General features: G+C 40.3%; 2 protein-coding genes across 4 annotated transcripts in view; both read left to right on the forward strand.

The window, feature by feature from the left end:
• Positions 1–1,025: 1,025 nt before the first annotated feature.
• Positions 1,026–11,453, forward strand: hmgcs1 (3-hydroxy-3-methylglutaryl-CoA synthase 1 (soluble)). The gene is made up of 10 exons (XM_086135566.1): positions 1,026–1,181; positions 2,187–2,635; positions 2,841–2,966; positions 3,077–3,241; positions 6,362–6,530; positions 6,659–6,829; positions 8,100–8,206; positions 8,277–8,402; positions 9,169–9,326; positions 9,972–11,453. The coding sequence occupies exons 2-10, from the start codon at positions 2,188–2,190 to the stop codon at positions 10,047–10,049; spliced, it is 1,548 nt and encodes a 515-aa protein (XP_085991692.1). The 5' UTR covers positions 1,026–1,181; position 2,187; the 3' UTR covers positions 10,050–11,453.
• Positions 11,454–12,533: 1,080 nt separating this feature from the next.
• tln1 (talin 1) overlaps positions 12,534–22,927 on the forward strand; it is a 94,093-nt gene continuing 83,699 nt past the window's right edge. For 2 of the 3 annotated variants that reach the window (XM_086135941.1, XM_086135944.1), the window contains exon 1: positions 12,534–12,698. The gene's annotated coding sequence lies outside the window, so the exon portion shown is untranslated. The remainder of the gene's footprint in view (positions 12,699–22,927) is intronic. The other variant, XM_086135945.1, reaches the window with a different exon arrangement.

The following is a 22,927-nucleotide window of genomic DNA, read 5'->3' on the forward strand; positions in this document are numbered from 1 at the left end:
AAATAGATGAATTGTTTTTTAAAATTCTATTTATGGGCTCGGAAGGCCATGAATAACCATTTGACGAAGGGTTGTGACAAGTAGCAAACGACATGACAGGTGCAACCCAACCCCAATAAAGAATTTGAGTGCAAATGAGAGAACAGTCCAGGAGGTTTATACATTGATATACTGTATACACGTACATGTATATCCACACACACGCACGCACACTATCGATCTATACTAATGTGTATATACACACCTACAATTTTAAGTGAATACCTTTATGAAAATAGGACTTACAAGCATGCCTGTTCCAGCATTTACACATAAAACCATGGCAATGAAAAAAATGTCAGGTTTATCAAAGAGGCAAAAAGTGTGCAGTGCAAAACTTCCCCGCTATAAGTGTAGTCAGTGATATAGAAATGCCCGATACAAAATACACGTTTTTCATCACTATATGTGGTGTTTTTTAAAGGTATTTCAAAACACTTAAAACAATAGAAATGCTATTAAAGACAATACATTGAGAAAACGGGAGCAATGGAAAATTAAAATCTTGTTCAAGCAGTATAGATGATGAAATTGCTTGTTTTTTTTTTACGATGGATGACTACCATTGTTTTAACAAAACAAAAAAAAACTTTAAATGTAATGTCTGAGTGTTTACCTATGTGAGTGTTGAACTCTTGATTTAACTGAGTTATATTTGTTCTTCACAACGTGTAAATATATATATTTAAAGGGTCACATTTAACAAGATTTCATAGCGTAATATTCCTTTCAAAGTTCCAAATACATTATCACACGAACACCTGACTTGAGACGTTTAGAGCTGCCCACTGCACGATCTACTTACCGCGCCAGGAATTACGTTCAGGCTGTGATTGGTTGTCCCCTCTCACCAGACATCGTGCACGTGATTCTATTGGACCACTGTTACAGCGTTGTTCCGTGGTTGCAATTCTTACTTTGTGATTGGCCAGGAAATCTACGCGCTGCTCCTTCTGCACGTTGAACAAAGTACCTTGTAATCTGATTGGTCGAATAGTCTTGTGTGTAGCACATAGGTTACGCTTCCCAGTCATCCTCGCATATAAATACTCTTCTGCCGTGGTTACTCTCTATTTCAGAATTGCTACTTAACTGGCGCTCAGTTCAAACCAAATTACGTTACAGGCGTTACACTCACACAGGTAAGATTTTTTTTTTATGCCTACAATCAAGAGTTGATCGGTTGGATTCTTTATTATGTATATGGACACCTTTCCGACGAGCTTGGTCGGACATGGGTATCCGTGATATTTTTACATCATATAAAAACTATTTAAATTAGCAACTGCTATGAGAAGTTGTCATCGAAGTTGTTATGAAAGATGTTACAAGACCGAAGTGAGCTAGCTTGACAGATCGCAAAATCATGTCCGTCAATTTATTTGCTCCGGGTAGTAAACCTCCCATGATGACGACCCTTATAACCTGATCATCACAAAGGAGTTTGTCCACATTAAATGGCAATTCATCCTATCTATCTTATGTGTGGTTAAATGTCACTGTGTTAACTGAGCTAACGAGTGACAGATGACGGCACTGCCATGACTGACCATTTTAATTTAAGGCAAATTGCGTTAACCTTTCACCCAGTTTTCTTCCTCATTTCCTTGGACTTCAGTTTACATAATCCTAATGCTAGTCTTTCTCTTATCTTTTTTGTCAATAACTGCAGGTAGCGATGGAAACATTAGTGCCATCACATTTTTGTGAACTTTTTAATAATAAAACTAACAATAAGAATCATGTGCGTCCGTTTCTGTGTGTTGTGTGGTTGGAACCTCGACAACAATGTAAAGTGCCAATTCGTTTTATTTACACTCGAGGTCAATGGTCATCTTGTTGTCTCCCTACATTCTGGCCCTATGAGCAAGGTTTATGTACCGGGGACATCTCGCCTTTAAAATAAATCCAGTGTCAAAAAAAAATTATGTAAATTAAAGAATTGTGTACAAAGAACATTACAATTTTTAGAACCAATAGAAGATTTTTTTGAATAAGTAGTAAGTATTATTGTCTAACAATGAAATAAGAAGGACTTAGAGTAAACATTTAGAGATACATTTGAATCGAGCACTCAACTGCATTATCTTCATTTCACTGCATATAACCATGAGTGTTTTAATATGAAACCTTCTCAACCTATACAGGATGCCTGGTTCTGCCTCTAATAACTGCTTGGGTCCGTGGCCCAAGGATGTGGGTATCATTGCTATGGAACTGTACTTCCCATCGCAGTATGTGGACCAAGCTGAACTGGAACAGTTTGATGGTGTTACAGCTGGCAAATACACAGTGGGCCTGGGTCAAGCCTGCATGGGTTTTTGCTCAGACTGTGAAGATATCAACTCCCTTTGCCTGACAGTGGTCCAAAGACTGATGGAGAAGAACAACCTTTCTTACGATTCAATAGGTCGTTTGGAAGTTGGCACTGAGAGCATCATTGATAAGTCCAAGTCTGTAAAGACAGTCCTCATGCAGCTGTTTGAAGATTCGGGCAATACTGATGTGGAGGGCATTGACACCACAAATGCCTGTTATGGTGGGACCGCTGCGCTCTTCAATGCTGTAAATTGGGTTGAATCCAGCTCGTGGGATGGTAGGTGAACAAACACACGCAAATAATGAGTAGAACGAGTAGTAGTTTGATCATTGTTTCATATTGACAGGTTAATGTAATGATTGTCATCTGAACCGTGATGTAATTCATCCCACCACTACAATGTTGCTGTTATTTCACTGCTATTTAGTGGGCAACACTATTTTTCCCCCTTTGTGTGGTTGATCTTCTTTTCTCTACGCAGGCCGCTATGCCTTAGTTGTAGCAGGCGACATTGCTGTTTACGCCTCAGGAAGCGCCAGACCTACAGGCGGTGCTGGTGCTGTGGCAATGCTCATTGGGCCCAATGCTCCTTTGGCCTTTGAAAGAGGTCAGAAAATGTGTGAATGTGTTGATCAGTGCCTGAATTAACACTATGATAAGACTTAAGATAAGAATTAAACGAGTGTGTTAATGATGATGTACATGTATCTTGCTCAGGTTTACGAGGAACCCACATGCAGCATGCGTATGACTTCTACAAACCTAACCTCATGTCAGAGTATCCTGTGGTGGATGGCAAGCTATCTATTGAGTGCTACCTGAGTGCCTTGGACCGCTGCTACTCTGTGTACCGGAATAAGATCCATGCTCAGTGGCAAAGAGGTTGGCCAAAAGTCTTTTTACAGTTGAAAACGTTAAGGCTAACATCAGTGTTCTTTCTAACTTGTTCAGATACTTAACTAACTGAGCAAATCTTCAAATGTGGAAATGCGACTCTGTTGGTATTAAAATAAACACTCCTTCCACACTGTAAACTGCAATATTAATGAATGAATATAGACGATGTGAAGCTTGCACTGTCGGTAAAATCCATTGTACAGTGTTCTTCATAAACTCTTCACATTTGTCTCTTTTTGAGGCTGGTCATACTTCTCCAATATGGCCCGCAACAAAATCCATAACAGACATACAATTGACGTTCCACTTGAGGAAATGGGGATCCCAAAGAGTACTATAAAGGGCAAATGAGTTTAATGTTCACTGAACTAAAGTCTCAGAAAATAAGGTATGGCCACAATTTATGACTTAAACTCTTAAATGGTCTTTCAATATGTTCTATGCTGCCACTTATCTAAATACGGCATGCAGATTTAATATTGTGTCTGTGGAATATGAATTAAGCAACCGTTTTTTTGTTTCCAACGCGGGGGGGGGGGGGGGGTCATTTTGCCTCTCGTTGCCGACTGAAAATGACATTACAGTGCATAAGGGCTCGGTTAATCAATCACAGCTCACCTGTTTTCTGGGTTTGGTCATGTGACGTTCACAAACTGAGCCCAGCACTGTGATGTTATTTTCAATCAAGAGCAAGTGGGAAAATGAAAATGGGTGCTTAATTCATATTCCACAAACGCAGTATTAATCAGAATGCTGACTAGACTCATGGGGGCGCATAGTGGTGTCCTAAACAACCTTTTTGACGTCACCCTCCCGTGTAAGTGTATTTTTTTCAAATTCTGTTAAATCACCAGTACAAATATTGATGACAGAAACATGTAGGGACCCTATATCAAGGTGGTTATTGATATTCCACAAAGCTATCCTTGGTATGTTAGTACAACTGTAATTTTAGCATGAACTTAAAAGACTGTGCATTGCAATTTTTTTTTTAAAGTTTGGTTTCTCTGTTGGATGTCTGTTTTGCATACTTGTTTGTTGGGTGAACTGATATCTGCCTAATTGATTGAGAGGGCTAAGAACATTACTTGCTGTTGGATTTACATGGCTTGCTGTGCTAAGTTTACCCAAGTGCAGTGATCATAATGTAGCTTTGAAACAAGCCTTTAATCTGCTGAGCAAATGTGTCTAAGTGAGGGAGCCCAAGTGTCGTAAACAGGGATGGCAATTTTCCGCGGATACGCGGAAATCCGCCGTCTTATTTCTTAAATTGATCATTTTTGTGAATCATCTAAATCCGTTGAGAAAATTTTAGGGGGGGTCAGGTACCTTATCGTCGAGTTTTCACGAGCTCTCCCGATCAGTCTTTCCATCTTCCGATTGTAAACAGCCCTGCGATTGGACGTGTATGATGTCTTACTTGTTGTGATTGGTCGCCCCGTCTAGGCCACGCCCTTTCCGCTTTTTTCATCACTAGCCATTGCCATCCCTGCGTAAATCATTGATCAACTAGGCAAGCTGTACTCTGTTCTTATGTGCTTAACCTCGAGACATTTGGACCAAAGCAGAGTCTCAATATCACTTTGACTTTTGGATGTCATTTGGGTTTTATTTTTATTTTATTTTTTTTGGTGGAGTAGAAGACAAAGGGCAAAAACACATCCACGCGAGTGCTGGGATTCCACAAAACTGCTTGTTGTTCATTCAAGTTGCTACTTGGCACTTTCTTTAACTATGGGTAATAATTGTCCCATGAAATATGTCCGTCATGAATACTATATATTTGGAAATCACCCTATTCACCACAACACTTGACACCAGTTGTGCAACACCAAATTGTTCATACATAACCCCCAAAAAGGAGACTACAAAAGTGCTGCCCAATAAATGGCATTGCTTCGAGGCAACACACAGTATGAGAACTACTACATTAACCATTTATTTTGTTACTGCACTAAGTGTAACTTCTGATTTTACATGGTATATTTCGGCTTGTTTATTTAAGACTGAGCTTTAAATGTACCGTATTTTCTGCACTATGAGGCGCTTCGGAATATAAGGCGCACCTTCAATGAATGGTCTATTTTAAACCTTTTTTCATATATAGGGTGCATTGCATTATAAAGTGCATAGAGTAGAAGCTGCAATAGTGGCTGGGGTTGCACTATGCATCCACTAAATGGAGCTACACTAAAGGGAATACAATACAATACAGCTTTATTTATATTTAAAGAGCCTTCACAACAGCTGGAGCTGGAACAAAGCCATGAGAACTGGTCACAAACACCAACATGAAACATATAAATACAAATGGCATTACCAAACAATAAATGAAAGACAAAAGTTATGAAAAAAATCTATCACATCCACAAGGGGCTAAGTATTCCTAGAGGTTTTGCTTGTCTCCTTCCTTCGTTTAGTCAGCAGTTAACTCTGCTTTTGGTATTATCTTTGTTTCATGATGGCTGTGCAGAGCTCACAAAATAGTTGTGTTGGCGAATGCACATGTCAATTAGTGCCGGGCAGAAGCTTTTTAGGTTACAATTGGTTCGTGCTAATAATTACCACTCAATGGCATAGGAATAAGAACAGGGAAAAAACTAAATGGGAAATATATACAGAGACTGTGAGACCATATATAAGGCGCATCGGATTACCGGGCGCACTGATGGCTTTTGGGAAAATTGAATGTCTATAGGTGCGCCTTACAGTTTGGAAAATACGGTCATTTGTTTGCGGTAGTTACTTTGTAGTGCACCACAGACATGCTATAAAAACATTTTATTTTGTTTGAGCCACTACCCCAATGGCCTTATCAATATTAAAAAAAAGTTGTGTCAGATACTGTTATTCAAATAGACACAATTTAGACAAATGAGACAATATGGATGTACTTTTGCATTAGGGACTGTCATGGCAGATGGTCAATGATTAACTGGGGTTATACAAAAAATCTGATTGGGACATTCCTAGTAAATGCCTCGGTAAAAGGTGAAATGGGATTGCATTTTGTCAGTGAAACAGTTCCTTTATTCTGACAAACAAAGCAAGAAGTAATTTTTGAACTGAAGGATTTTTTTTAAGCCTTTCTCTTCTCCTTGACAGATGATTCAGAGAAGCGCTTTTCTTTGGAGGACTTTGGCTTTCTCGTGTTCCACTCGCCATACTGCAAGCTGGTGCAAAAGTCGTTGGCGAGACTGATGCTGAATGACTTCCTGAACCACCCCTGCCCAAACACGGAGACGGGCCCCTTCAGTGGCCTTGATGCTTTCAGGTAAACCACCAACAAAAAATGGCTGGACAGGGGGACATGCTCATTTACCCACAAATCTTATCATTAAAATGCACGCGGCTCAAAGGATAATGTGTAAAATGTCATCATATTTCTCTTCTTTTTGGCAGAGACATAAAGCCAGAGGAGACCTACTTTGATCGTGATGTTGAGAAGGCCTTTATGAAAGCCAGTGCGGACTTGTTTGAGAGGAAGACCAAGCTGTCTTTGCTCATATCCAACCAGAACGGAAATATGTATACCCCGTCAGTCTACGGCTGCTTGGCATCAGTCATTGCGCAGTATGTCTCAATATCTGACTTTTGTTTTGACATGCATGCACTCGTCGCTAAAACCATGCGGGCAAGAACTAGAATCTCAAATCAAAAGCATGTACTGGGATTGCTACACATTTAAAATAAGGAGCACTCCCTCTCGTCGGTAATGACCTCATATCAAGCTTGATAAATGGAAGACCTGAAATTCAGTCGAACTTACGGCTCATCGTTGTTGAAACTAATTATTACTTTGTATTTGACAGATTCAGAGTTGTGTATCAAAACCTTTCTCATTTGGGGGGGGAAATTTATTTGATAAAATCCAAGACAAGACGCGTCATCTTGAAAGGCAATTTCAAATAAAAATAAAACGGAGAACAACAGGCTGAATAAGTGTACGATATGCTCATGTTCCATGACTAGTAAACAACGAACTGAGAACGTGCCTGGTATGTTCACGTAACATATTCAGAGTTACTCAGATAACTATAGCATAAAAAACATGCTAACAGGTTTACCAAACCATCAGTGTCACCCCAAATCACTAAATCCAATGAAATCTTCATCCTCTGTACCACTTTTAAACAACTCTGCCAACTCTGGAGGTAGAAGATGCGCAGCTCCCTTTTCTACTTCGCTTACGTCAGACTTATCAACACATGAGTAGAGCGCCCTCCTGTGGTGTAATATGAAAATAACATGTGAAGTGATATACAGAACTGTAATTATGTGTTAATAATTTCACACTTAAGTCGCTCCAGAGTATAAATCGCACCCCTGACCAAACTATGAAACCCCCACCCCCTGCAATTTATAATCCGGACAATACGGGATACTGTACTGAAAATGAGGCCATCACTAAACCCATTAACTTCATAATAATTTAAAAAAATATACAAGTTTATGACAACTGGGACATGACAACCATCTTTACAAGTAAAACGTAAACACTAAAACTTGCCGTCCTTAAATTAATTGCAAATGCACTTTGTGACATTTATTGACGCATACTGTACATTAAAAAAAAATACCACTGTGAACACTTCATTGACTTTAAAAATAAAACGACAAAGAATATGGTGATGAGTGTCATCATCCTGCACCTCAAACTTTATCTGTCAAGTATTTACATGGATTTTGCTTCTTTTTTCGTACTGTAAAAAACAGGAACCCTGTTCAGCAGTACCATATATTAAATATAATTTATGGCATAGCATATGTCTTGACAGATAAGCAGCAAATTTAGGTCGATTTTTCATAATTTTAGTGTAACAGGTTGCCATCTTTGTTGCAGACACACATCTTTGCAGATGGCAGGTCAAAGGATTGGAGTCTTCTCCTATGGCTCAGGATTTGCTGCAACTCTGTATTCTCTCAGGGTCTCACAGGACCACACACCTGGTGAGTTTCCCACCGTTCGGCCCCACTTGTCTGACACGAATCAGTCGTGATTGATACCCGCTGCCCCCAGGTTCTGCTCTTGACAAACTTATCTGCAGTATGAGTGACCTGAAGGTCAGACTGGAGTCAAGGAAGAAGGTTTCACCTGCTGTCTTCTCTGAAAACATGAAGCTCAGAGAAGAGACCCACCACCTAGGTAGGACTTTTCCCACGTTTATGCTGAACGGTGCAAATCGTAATGACACACTAGTTGGTAGCCAGGAAAAGCACAGCAAAATATTGCTGGGCCAGATTCGAGAAGTCACTAAATTCGGCATAAGCACAGATTAAAATAAACGAATGTGGCTTTATCACGTCAGATTTTCACTTTTCATGAAGCGCTGATATGCAAACAGGTGGACTGCATTTCCTCTGAACTTACTTACACTATATTTATAAATAAAGTATGCATATACACTGTACGTAAAAAAAATTCTAACCTATTGCACAAAATAGTTTTTTTCTCTTGTTTTCTCCAAATGGCGTCCGTTGCGATTTGAAAATTGCATTCTGCTATTTTGGCCATGTCGCTTTGAATTGAATTGTTCATCCCTCTCATATTTCTTCATAATGTAAAATCCCCATTGAAGTAAACATCATCAAACTTAATTCCAATTTTTCTGTACCAAACTCGACACTAGTGACCCTTCCACTCTCAGCCACCAAAGCTGGCTTGCGAGGTGCAACATTGCCAAGCAAAGTTTCTTGTGCGGCAGAGCTATACGTCGATATGACATGTTCCTTTTCAGCCGTGTTTCGATGGCAGTTGCGAAGCTAATGTCAATGCTTCATTACGTTTGAGGGGACTTTCCCTTGCCAACATGTCTGCCACGTCAATGCGCTTTTTAACCTGCTCTAGTCTACTGTAAAGTCTGTTTATCTGTAACGTGATTTGAACAAATATTTTAAATCTGTCCTTACAGCCAGCTACATCCCTCGTGGTTCTGTGGAGGATCTGTTTCCAGGTACTTGGTACTTGACACGAGTGGATGAGAAACACCGTCGGGAATACGCCAGGAGACCTCTGGACAGTGAGCTGCCTTCAGAGCCAGAACGTGTTCATTCCAGCACTGCCACTGAGGTACAGCTTCTGGAACAACACTCAAGTCTTCTGGAACATAAGTGATGTCTTGAAAGCTGGCTTTTGACCTGGCAAAATAATGTTCTTGCATTGCACACCGGAGCTCACCGAATTATTGAATAAGTGTTATGTTTTACAAGTAAGGATGGCCATTCGACCAAATTTCCTTGATCTGCCCTGTGGTGGCCAAGCATTCAGAGCAAGGTCACTTTCTGATCCTTCAATGTCATATCTTGCTATCACTATGAAGCAGAAGTCACCACACGTTGGAGTGTTCACCCACAAAAAGGAAACATGAGCTGGGTTGAGGGCTAAACGCTTTAGGAAAATAATCAAATTCAAATTTTGTATTTTTTTAAATATGATATAATAAACAATTATTAGTTTATTAGTTTTTTATTATTTTAGTTTAATATATTTTTGTACATATATACAGTATATTACGAATATAAATAATAATTTACATTATAATAATACATATTTTAAATATGTATTATATTATTATTAGTAGTAGTAATAAAAATAGGTATTATATGCATGTTTTGGTATTTTAGGTGAGGTTTACGACGAAATAAAGTCAAATTAACTATGAATTAATATGAATCATTTCTGACCTGGCGTCTGTTGAAAATGATGTCATTGTAGCACATCCCAAGTCCAGCCAAGAAGATGCCACGCATCCCTGTGGCCACGTCCAACAACGACACTGGCGTCAGCAACTGAGAGCCTCCTCCCCCCTCATCCCAGCTCTTCCTCAAGGTCTCACGGTCCAGTAATTTGGAAACGGTGCAAACACTAAGTTGATCAAAAGGCCAGCGTGTCATTGGTCTTGCAGTGCGGCTTGTGGACAGCTTTTCGATGCCGCTGAACTGCTTGTAACTTGCCCATCCTCACCAAGTGTACACATCTATCAAGAGGGGACGATATATTTCATACATCAAAAAGTGTTAGGAAAACTTAATTTTCATATTTTTATTTTGGAGCACTGACTGTTATGACTTCAGCATCACCTAACCAGAGAAAGCAAATTCTGTTTTAAAATTTAAAAATTAGAATTTTACCTGTGCACATTGCTGGTTCGACAGCAGCCAACCCGAATCACCCTTTTCATGCATATTTTGTCTTTGACTGTACCTACTTTGATTCCTCCCCTGGACGCATTGAAAGATATAAAATCGCATGGCGCTCTGAATAAAACACTAGCTTGATAATTGGTTATTTGGCAGTGTCAGTTAACCTTCAGGGTGACAAAAAAATATATATTTAATCTTTTTAATCATTTTTAAAATGACATTAAATGTTACTGGTATATATCGGTAATCAAATAAACTGGGAGATGGTTATTATCATTAGATATTTCTTAAAACTGCTGACTGAGTTTTATCCAGTTAGACTTTTTCTGCCACACCACTCTAAACACTGCATGTCTCTATCTGCTAACTATTACAGAAACGGAAACTAACCTACATTAAAAAAAAAAAAAGGTCTTGAGTCAATTTGTGTCACTTGTGGCTCCGTGTGTTTTGGTGCTTTCTGCTCGTATCATATTTGGCAACGTTGACAGGAAGCTAAACCGCATAAATATCTTTTGAACTGACAGTGGCCATCATTTGAGTTTGAGTTTTTGTAATAAGTCATTCTAAGTTCTTTCTTCGTCTGTGTCTCTCCGGTTGTTTTATTCCTGTTCAATCTTGAATAAAATATCCGGCATAGGAAGAAATAGTACTCAGGTAGAAACCATGGCAACCATCAGTCTTGAATTTAATGAGGTGTGGATAATTATAGACAGAGTTATTGAAATTACAGTTACGTATGCCATTAAGAAGCCTTATTTCAATGATGTATCAAATGTAAACAAAATGTGTTTCCTTATGTACAGAAATTCTCAGTTGTACAGTCAGTTGGTGCCTCTCCACACATGCTAGCGTCACAATTGCAGTGTGGCTGTTTTGCTAGTGTGACTGTAATGTAGCTTGCCTAATAGGTCACACGATCTAAAATTTTGATTTTAATGTACAGTAAATGCTGTAAAATTATTTATGCATTGTAGATAGGAGTGGATGTTCCATCCGATTTATTTTAGCCATACCGGTTCTGTAAATGAAAATAAATGATTACTGTATTCAACATTTGTTGTTGGTCTGTTTTCACTTATCTAAAATTGTTTTTTGCGCACTAAAGACATTTCAGTAAGTACCTTGAGAAAATTATATAGATCAACTCAAAACAATGAATAACTTATTACGTCACAGAAAGGCTTTGAGTACATCAATTTGACTGAAATAAAAAAATAAATAAATGAGAGCAGCGCTGCCACCTACTGTAGTGGCTGTCCATTGACACTTTATTGTCGTATGGCAAAATATATACTGTATATATATATATACAGGTGTATATATCTATCGAGGGTCACGGGTGTGCTGGACCCTATCCCAGCTGTCTTCGGGTAGTCGGCAGAGGACACCCTGAACTGGTTGTCAACCAATCACAGGGCACGCATAGACAAACATTCTTTCGCACTTACACCCACAATTTAGTGTGTTGCATTAACCTACAATGCATGTTTTGGGAATGTGGGAGGAAACCGAAGTACCCGAAGAACATCCAAACTCTACACAGTAAGGCCGGAGCCGTACTCAAACCCTGCACCTCTGCACTGAACACGACGTGCTAACCAGTCGTCCACCGTGCCACCCTAAGGCAAATTATTTTTCACGGTACTGTACGAGATCACATTATTCCCATACATTTTAACTCATTTGAAAAGGATTGACGCAGCAATATTTTGTGGTGCCTTAGCTGAATTTTTTTTTAAATAGTTAATTTATTTTCCTGGCAACACAGCAAAATTAAACAAAAGTAAATGGTCTGTTCTTTAAAAAATATTGTGGCCTAAATTGTCGGTGTCAATCGCCGATTCTGGAACGACTATTTGTCATTTAATCGGCGGGCTGTTGTCTGGGCACTTCCCGTAGTTACCACCAGATGGCACCCAAGTAATGAGCCTCGCGCCACACTTCACACGTTCAACATAATCTTAGATTACGTTTTAGTGTTGCTCCATACCATCGCTATCACTGACCTATTATTGTATTTCCTTTGAGATTAGCCTCAAATCTGGGAAAGCAGTCGGCCTACTGATCTACTCCATGACGCGAGACACCGCCCGACTGCAGTCATGCAGTATGCATCCAGGGAGGAGTTTGAAGCTACCACTACCCTGAGCGGATAGGGAGGGGAAGTTACAAAAAAAAAGGTCGCTAACTGCCCTTTCTCCCTTGCCCTGTTTCTTGGATTAATTGAAATCACCACAAAATCGCTTCATTGAATTTCCAAGGGGACTGTCGGCGGCACTGTTAACTGCGCGCTCAGGTAGGAACTATGTTTTCAACTTCGAAAAGTTTCCACCGTTTTTGCAATAAGTCCTTGACGTCACCAGGGACTCGGTGTGGAAACAGAATGAAAAGTTAGTGGCGCTGATTTGTTTACGAGTATTATTTGTTGCAGTCAAAAGGTAATCGTGCGTATTCGTCCATGTTCAGTTCCCTAAATAGTTTCCACACAACGGTGTGCAGTTCTCCTGGATGGCTAGTGGAGGCTAACTGCGCCTTTCCTCTTCAGACGCATACCGTACGTAGCAGGACGGTCTGCAGGCTCCACTGTAGATCTCATTCTGACGTGTGCAGCCTTCTATAGAACAAGCAAAGCGATCTGAAGTTGAGGTAGAGGGGTGACGAGTTTGTGTCCTATTTGTGTGGTGTGGAAGCTCACGTTGAAACGTGAACATTTCCATATTTCCACAACGGGTTTTTGTTTTTGGGTTTTTTTTTTTTTTTTGCTTGAGATGCTTTGTTGAGGTGGCTGGAGTTCCGCTCTAACGGGAGAGCAAATTATCGAATATTACAGTATTTCATTTTGGTTGAAACAAAGCTGAGCCCCGGGGCGTGTTGTGCTCCAGAAAAGACAAAGTTCTAGCCTCCGGGTGTCAATTCTCACACCGCTATGTTGAGAGGGTGTGACAAGTGTGGAGGAATTTGCGTTCATAAATCTACTTTGATAAGTAAACCATTATCATTTGGCTAAAAGGTAGGTTTGTCAAAACACTTGGGCAAGTTGCATAAGCACACTTTGGTTGCCCCTTTGTTATTTTATTTACACATAGGCCTGTATGATTATCATAGTTCCACTTATTACAATAACAAATTAATCACATCAGCAGAGAGGAAGTTATTTCTCAATAGGAATTTAGGCTGCAGCTCACCCATGTACTATTTTGCTCTGATCTGCTTGCCTACTGCTGGAAACAGATGAACATACTAACAACGATCAACATCCATCCGCTTCATGGGCTGTCAAAGCGAGCAAAAACACAATCTAATTTTTTACGTTGTCATCTGAATTATAATGTGTTAGTTAACCTGATCCCTTGATCCCTCCCACCTTCTCTTCCAAAGACAAAGTAAAACAATTCACTTATTTCATTCATGACCTAAAATAACTACAGTACATCAATAACATGGTATGTGACGACGAATGTGATGGCTGGTTTTCAGGCTAGTGGATAGAAAGAGAGCGCCTTGGCAAGACTGACTTTGTTTACGTGCACAAATCAATGGGAAGACTGACATTGTTTCTTTGCTGTACTTGATCCACACTTTTTTGTGTGGTTCCCGTTTTTATGCAGTAAGTGTAATCCGATCATTGGCCAAACCGTATCTGCCTATGTGTGTACTGTGTCTGTGTTGGCTGGCCGATGATGCTCTTTTCAACTGCTTAGGGGTGGAGGTTCAATAAGGTAGAGGGGCTTGTTGCTACTTGCTTCCCTCAAGTGTGGAACAAGCAGAGCGGTAAAAGGAATAACTTTACAGCTCTTTACAATTTGTATGTGTGGGTGTGTACTTAAAAAAAACAACAACAACTGAGTGTTGCACCCAAAATAGCATGTTGGAGAAAGGAGTGCACTTCTAGTGTCTGGGGGGGAAAAAACAACCATAGATATGAAGAGGTAGAATCAACTTCTTTAGTGCTGCATGCTTACGGTGATGCTAAGCTAACGTCAATGCTTTCCATATCCTTTGACGGGACAGTCACCCTGCCAACATGGCCGACACATTGGTCAACTTTTTAGCCTGTTTTAGTCTACTGTAAGTCTATCAATGACAAGAAGGCAGCGCAAGCCAGAAACACATGACCGATCTCTGTCTGCTGAGGGCGGCCCAGCGCCATTTACTGCCACTGTGGCAAATTGCGGCCAATTCTGGAATTAACAGACTTTGAAAGGTCATTTTTGAATGCAATGGCCACTATTTTCTGTCTGTTGGTTCTGTGTTTGTTAAATCAAGGTTCAACTGTATTTTCTTCCAACACAAACAGTCAGAACATCCCTTCCACCCATCTTACTCTCTTGGGTTTCAATGCAAATTTTAATGTCGGTCATCTATCCACTGCAGCATCAGTGTTTATACATACAATAGGATTTTGATTTTCACACGAATAGTCCGGATGAGTTAACTTTCTTACTTTCATACTTTCAGATGGTGTGTACATGCAATTCTGGTTTCAGTCTGTTTTAAGTCCGACCTACGTAATCATCTGTACATTTGAGGCCTGCACACCGAACGACACGGCTGAATATCAGAATCTGAATCAGAATCAGAATCATCTTTATTGGCCAAGTATGTAGAACACACAAGGAATTTGTCTCCGGTATAACAGGCTGCATTAGTATCATCGTAAACAACAAATCATTGAACCATTTTAGAGTAACCAGTAATGGTACCTCTACTTACAAACGTGTCTTCATACGAAATGTTCAAGTTACGAAATGCCTCAACAGGAAAATATTGCCTCTTGTTACGAAAGAAATTTCAATACACGAAAGCTAAAAATACAGTATGGGCTGCTAATCGCAGCTCTGAGTTTCCTGAACGCAACATACTTTGAGCTGCTCTGCTATTGGCTATTACCGAGCATCATCCTGGCATCCCATTGGCTAAGAGGGACCTCTACCGAATGTGTCTATGCGTGTAGATAGATAGATGTTTGTCTATGCAGCGTCCTCCACATTCGCCCCTCGGGCCATGAGGTCTTCTGATAGGTTTATGTGAAATGTGAATCACCCAGAAAAAGTGTTCACCAGTTGGGCGATCTCTCACTATGCTGATGTTTGCCTTGGACATTTTCGAAGGATTGATAAAAGCCAACAAAAGCAGACGTTCTTGGATCAGTTCTTCACAAAACGCGAGGCAAAATCCACTTCTGAGAGAGAACATGAACTAAAGAGGGCAGAAAACGATGAGGACGCAGTTAAAAGTTAAATGCCCATTATTCTTATCCTTTACTCTTTTCTTTGTTTTTTACATTATGTACAACTCTCATTAATAAGAAAGCCTTTATTAGTCTCGCAATGGAGAAATTCCAGATTCACAGCAGCAAAGTTATGAAAGGAAGAAGTAGAACAACAAAATATAGGAGCTGCTGGAAAGGCAGCCACTCATGCGGCGCCATTTTGAAGTCAAAATAACAAAAATAACACAACACAACACATAGGACACAGACAGTCATGCAATCTTCACCACTTTTCTGCATACATTTTGTTGTCTGAAGCAGTTCTAGATGAAAGAGGAGAGGATCAAAGTGTCCTTTCACCAGTGGATCAGAGACGTCATGCAGAAAATGTGCACACGTCTGCTACAAGCTAAGTTTTGAAAGCAAACACGAAGCTGTAGCGTCCATTGACGAAAAAGAGATTGGCTCACATCTCCTGTCCCATGTAAATCCACTTCAATTCCAAGCCGCGACTCCCAGTTCCACATCTGCATCGGCGCTAACGCTCCTTTCTTCTCATCGTCGGCTCCTCAAGCCTTACATCCATCCAGCCGCAGACCGTTCAACAGCACCGATCTCTCCGCTGAACAAAGTGGGGCTGTGAAAAATGCTGCCCATAACAGGCGCAAGACACAAGCGCCCCGGGACTGTCCAGCAACGACAGTCAAATGGCGCCGACATTCCTCCCAGGCAAAAACAGTGCTGGTATACTTGTGCAATAATCTAATTGTAATATGTATTTGTTACATATTTTCATGCATTTTTATGTTTTAGAAAACATTTATGTCTGAATTTGGGGGGGGGGGGGCGGCTTGGAACGGATTAGGGCATTTAAATGGAAAACGCGTCTCTACTTTCAAAATTTTCAAGTTGTGAAATTTCTTCCAGAACCAATACTTTTCGTAAGTAGAGGTACCACTGCATAATAATACAATCATGACTCCAACATTGCATGATTGTCAAGGATAAAGTGGCCATTGTATCTTTGTTATAATAATGCAAAAAGAGGAAATAGGTGAGAAATAAAGGAGAGAACGGATGCTTGAGAGGCTCTATGCTCGTGCATACTCTATATGCGCTTTGCTAATAGTGTCTTTCCATACTTTGCTTTTTAAGCCATAGATAGTAGTGAAATGATATATATGGTAAACTATTAGTATAATATATCCATACCTCCATTTCCTGTACCTTTTATCCTCATTAGGATCGCAGGTGTACTGTAGCCCTGACTTCGGGCGAGGCATTGGATTGGTCGCCATCCAATCACAGGGCACATGTAGACAAACAGCCATTCACACTCACATTCAAAACTGAGGACAATTTAGAGTCTTCAAATTAACCTAAGATGCATGTTTTTTGAATGCCTGCAGACAACCCCGCAAGCACAGTCAGAAAGAACATGGAGTCTTCACAGAGGGAGGCCAAAGCCCGGATATGAATCCCCTAACCAGTCGACCACTGTGATGATGTGCTAACCAGTTGGCAGTGATAGTTTTAACTCAAGGTTGATTTAGCGCTAAACAAGTGTTTTGTCAAGAACACTGATGCTTCACCGAAATCAATCGGTGGTGGATTCGTGCAGCAAAGTACTGTACATGCCTCAAATACGTAGCAATATTTACTACAAATGACACTGTCAGCATCGTCACTTTCAAAATATGCAAGTCTGTTCTCAAATATCAGTCCTTTGCCCATCTGAAAAGACACTTGTTAATGCTAGCTGAAGAGCAGCCTTAAATCCTCCTGTCAGGAGTCAGCAAATTCACCAAACGCCCTCCCATACTAGTAAAAAGACTGACAATGTAATGTCGTGTCTTCTGACAACAATGAGATGGTGGTTGATCAATAACCTCTATATTGTAAAAATGAACACTAAGTGGTGCCAAAGCAAATATCCAATTTGCGTTTCTCTCAACCACCAGTCTTCATCTCACAGGCACACACACACACACACACACACACACACACACACACACTGGCCCCACCCTTCGACTCACTCATCCACATGGCCCTAAAGTACTCCAGTGTGGTGCTGGAATTCTGGCGCACAAATGTCTTTTAACAAGGCCTGTCCTGCATGTGTGAGTGTGTGTGTTGCTGAAATACGTACACGCCATATAGCGCACGATGTCAAAGTCAAGCCCCGGGGGCCAGCTCTGGCCCATTACATCATTTTATGTGGCCCACGAATGCAAATTAAGCATGTCAACTTCCATGATACTTGCCAAAGTCTGAACCAAAATTTCAAATTGTCATATGTAATCCATAATAACAGTTTTGAAAAAGCCATTATTCTTGACTTCTGATATCAAAACTAATTACAGTGAAACTCCTCTAGAACGAAACCTACGTGGGCGAAAATACCCCCTAATGTGAAAAAATCTTCATGCATTAACACCATTCCCATTCTACTGCCCCCCATACGACGAAAACCCCCTGTTGCGTTATATGAAATCATTTTCTCTGCTCCAGCCTCGCGAAGACATTCACTGCAACGAAGTCTGATCCAACAGCGACCTCTACTGCTTCGTTCGGAAACGGCAGCAGCAACCACCACACTGGTTTACATAGTTTTTTCGGTCACAGCTGCGAGTTTCCTGAACGCAGCATACTCATAGCTGCTCTGCCATTGGCTTCCCGAGCATCATCCTGGCCTCCGATTGGCCAAGAGGTACCTCACTGTCTATGTGTGTAGATACTGAAGCTAGATCTGTAGAAGATAGAGTGAAATGCATCCGATTAGCTGCTCAGAGTAAATTGCTTATGGCTCAACGGATATTCAAATAAACGAACGTTTCCTCGTATTACAAGTAAAGCATTTTCCTCGAAAATGCTTTACTTGTTATCATGCTAAAAACCTTACGCTAACTGGAGCGCTAATGAGAGAGAAGCGCTCCAGTTAGCGTAGGGTTTTTAGCCTTCGAGAGCTAACTATGGCCATCAAGGACTACGAAGCGTCCCGTGGCTGGCTTAAAAGTTCATTGCATGACATCAACTGAGCAACGCTGTCTTGGGTGGCGATCGAGGGGAGGTCGAGTTAAAGACAGTGAGATGGTGGAAAGAAAAGCCACCGGGTCTAGGAAGTATTTGTTATTGTTAGATTCAGACGAGCATGGACGTTGCTTTGCTAAAATGGCTACAAAACAGACCTTTGGATGTCAAGCAGCTAAGACAAGAAGCGCTCTGATGCTGGAAGAGAGGGTAAAAGTGATCAAAATGAAAGATGGCGCAAGCAAAATAAAAGACATTATCCAAGAAATTGATGTAAGTGAAAGTGAATGCTGATTGTAAATTTCGCAATTTCTTTCCCTTTTTTTCTTTCTACACTGACAATATGAAGTGTCAAATAAGTGTGTGCTTATACTTATGCACTATTGAAATAAAAATAGAGAGTACACATACGATTGTGTGCACGTGTACACATACGTTTGTGTGTATGTGTTTGTGTGAGTGTGTGTTTACATCTGAGATCAAATTTGCTACAGTGAAAAACCCCGTTGTGAAAAATTTCTTGCTGCAAACATGATTTCGTTGTAGAGGAGTTTCACTGTATTCATCAATTTGTTGTTCGCTGTGTATGTAATATGTAGACGTGATTAAACATTTATATAGTTTCACAAAATTCACAGTCATAACGGCCCTCTAAGGGAAACCGTAATTACTACACAGCCCGCGACAAAGATGAGTTTGACACCGCTGATATTGTGGATTAAAGGAGTAAAGTTTACCAAAAGTATACAATAATATTACAGGTATGGATTCTGAATTTGATGCTTGATTTGGTACCACCGAGTACACCATACACTTGAACTCAGCAGTGAATGCTCAAGAGCGTAATTATATCATTCCATAGCTGCCATTTCAACAAACCAGAAAGGCTTGAAAGTGCTTAAAGATTTACTGCCTTTACTTCTCGAAATGTGACACAGATTATTGGAGATGTGCAATACCAATTTTTTTTTCAGACCGATACCAGTTTGAGTAATTAGGTCTTCAGTAGTACCAAGCACCAAGACCACTGTTACGTTTGCTATAAACAATTTCCTCCCAAAAACAAAGAAAGACCAAAATATGTTACTGATATATTTTTCCTTAAAATTACATGATATTATTGGGGTTTTATTCATTTCTTCATAAAATACATATTTTGTATAGAAAATGAATTCAAGTCTGTCACTGGATTATTTGTTACATTGTACTGATTAATTTACTGACTTGGAAAGTCCCAATCAAATTTTTTTGTAGTGCAACTTCTTTTCAAGGAATACAGTGAAGTGAAAAGAAGTGAATTGATTACAACAGTGCTACAAGTAATATTTAGGACTATCGTACATTTGACAATAAAGTTTACCCAATTCAAAATCCAATCCAATCCAATATCGACCATTAAACAAGATATTTGGCAGCACAGGTTTGTCACCGTTTCATTCAATTGTGGTGTCTGTCCGAACACTAGGTGGCATCTGATAATGATGTACATAAATTAAGAAGAAATCTGACGTCATGTCACGGCGCTCTGCTGAGCTGAAAATAACGTGAATTACAAACATATTTATATATACAGTAGCAGACTATCATTGAGATTTACAACATGGACAAAACCCGAATGTCTGACATCGACCCAGACGAGTCCTGACCAATTTAAAATTATTTGCGGCAATCAAAGGCTTGTAACCTGCGGTTATCGCAAGCTAGATGCTAACAATAATGTAAGCCACTGTCACGCCAATGACCGCCGACCTTTTCACTGCCGTCATTTGACATGTAGTACAGTGAAACTTCTCTACACGATAGCCACACGCTGGCTATATGACACTTCATATAGCCAGCATAGAAAGAAAAAAAGGGAAAGAAATTGCGAAATTTACAATCAACATTTACTTTCACTTACATCAATTTCTTGCATAATGTCTTTTATTTTGCTTCCTCCATCTTTCATTTGTATTACCTTTATCTTGTCTTGAAGCGTTAAAGCTTTGCTTTTTTTAACTCCTCGGTATGCAACGGTCCGTTTTGTCGCGTTTTTAGCAATGTAACGTTCGGGCTGCATCTGAAACTAACAATAACAATTACTTCCTGGACTACTGCGCATGTGTAAACCAGTGTGGTGGTTGCTGTTGCCGTTTCCGAACGAAGCAGCAGAGGTTGCTGTGGCATGCTGAGGTTGGATTAGACTTTTGCGGAAGGCTTGTTTTGGTTGTAGTGAATCTCATTGCGAGGCAAGAGCAGAGAAAAAGATTTTGTATAACGGAACAAGGGGACTTTTCGTCGTAGGGGGAGCAGAAAAGTGGGAATGGCTTTCATGCATGAACATTTTTTCACACTCGGGGATATTTTCGCCCATGTGGGTTTCGTTGTAGAGGAGTTTCACTGTAGCAGCTTAGCTCAGCAACACTGGTGGCAGGAAACGTTTGGCCCTAAAAGGCAATGTACATGCGTTGAAATGAAATCATAACTTCTATTTTTTTTTTGTGACGTCCCTGAACATGGAACGAGGTAACACTTTGCCACTTCGAGCTTGAACGTTGCTGGAGGCACAGGGAAATGTCAATTTATTGTTCATAACTATGGTGATGGCAAAGCCCCTCTGTTCCCAGAATGCATTGCGTAGCGCAATACCTTTTAGTGAAGAAGTTCTCAGGACCTTCATCCTTGTCACAGATGTGTTTGTGTTACTAGTAGTTGAATGTGTGTCATAAGTGTCACGTTTGCTGGAGTGTATATGGAGCACTGTATTTATGTATTTTTAGACAAACCGTGACATTAGGTTGTGTGTAAAATGGTGACACCCAAGTCAATTTCTACAAAGCATTATTATAAATGGTAGGAATGACTCCATTGTGAGCAGACGTGTTCAATAAAGATTTTTTTTTAAAAAGAGCGTGGTTTCGGTTTTCGAACAAATCGGTTTTCAAACAGCCTTCTGGAACGGATTATGGTCGAAAACCGTGGTATGACTGTCCTATAATTTGGTGGACAGACAGAAATGGCATCTTAATGGGCAGCTGTCAGTGTCATGCATGCCTTTAGTTGCTGAAAAGTAACACGGCCACCAGAGGGAGCAACATCTTTGACGCACAAATACCAGATGTTCAATCTAAGGTAGCACTGAATTCATTAAACATAAAATTATGCTCAAGGATGAAGAGTGCACCACATTCGACGTCTGCAGCCAATGACAAAGTGGCCTTAAAACTTTGTGGCAGGAACGCCAACAACAGTGAGACTGACTGGTAAACAAGCCCAGTGTTTAAAAGTGTACAGAGTAGTCATTGTTTGATTGATTCAGTTGAGTTTAGCTGAGGTTGAAGACTGTTGTATTTATTTATTTATTTTTGCACATTTAATGCTTTTGTTTATCTGCTCCCGAGCTCCTCCTGCGCCTGTAAAGCACACCTTCTCGAGCTCGTCCCAAATGAAGGACAAAAGCTGTCTATTGAAGCGTGGGCTCTTGATACAAAAACAACAAGAAGACTATTATGATGTGGTGAGATGATTCTCAACATTGTGTTGGCGAATTTTCAGATGAAGAAGCAAAGTGAGATGCATAAGGCTTGCCTTTTCTGTCCTGTCTACACACTTTTCTGCTTAACTATGAAACACAAAACAAGTCTCGTGTTGTTGTGACTTTTGGCTTGTCCCATTAGGCTTTACTTCTTCGATGTACTCGAGGTCTCGATTCGGGTGTGAATCGCACTTGTGTTCCTTTTAAATGCCAGAAAAGTGCTTCACCTTTGACCATAGAGTTGTATAACCGTTAGACAAGGAATATGTATGCCCTAAGTACAAATCACCAGCTCAAAAAGCACTTCTTCCTCGAAAAATGCGATCACTGCGGTCCGGGTGATAATTTCACCTCTTTGAGTGTACAGCATATTTAAAGTTTAAAGTTTAAAGAATAACATGTTACGTGACTTCACCCAACGAGAGACAGTTGATCTCTTTTAATAGTGTCGTTTAGTTTTAAGGTCAAATATTTTATTAGAAATGAGCTGAATAGTCCCGTAGGCAATTTTGAAGGTCGCTCTTTCAAATTAGGTCAAGTTACCAGAGTCCCGAGTCACCAGATAAACAAATCCAGCCTGGAGAGAGTTAAAGTGGCTTTAGGCTGCTGTCGATGTGTAGTGTCAGGGTCCACATTCACGCCAGTTAAGGAGACTCGCTTTTCATTCCAGCGTGCTGCACAGATTGGCTCGTCGTGTTTTCACTCACTCGGCCATATTTGGGCAAGACGTGCTGCCACTCCTTTAAGCACAAGAAATCATTTGTTGTCG

This window comes from Hippocampus guttulatus, chromosome 17, assembly GCF_054856545.1.
Source record: "Hippocampus guttulatus isolate MCC_2025c chromosome 17, RoL_Hgut_1.0, whole genome shotgun sequence".
NCBI classification, from domain to species: Eukaryota; Metazoa; Chordata; class Actinopteri; order Syngnathiformes; family Syngnathidae; genus Hippocampus; species Hippocampus guttulatus.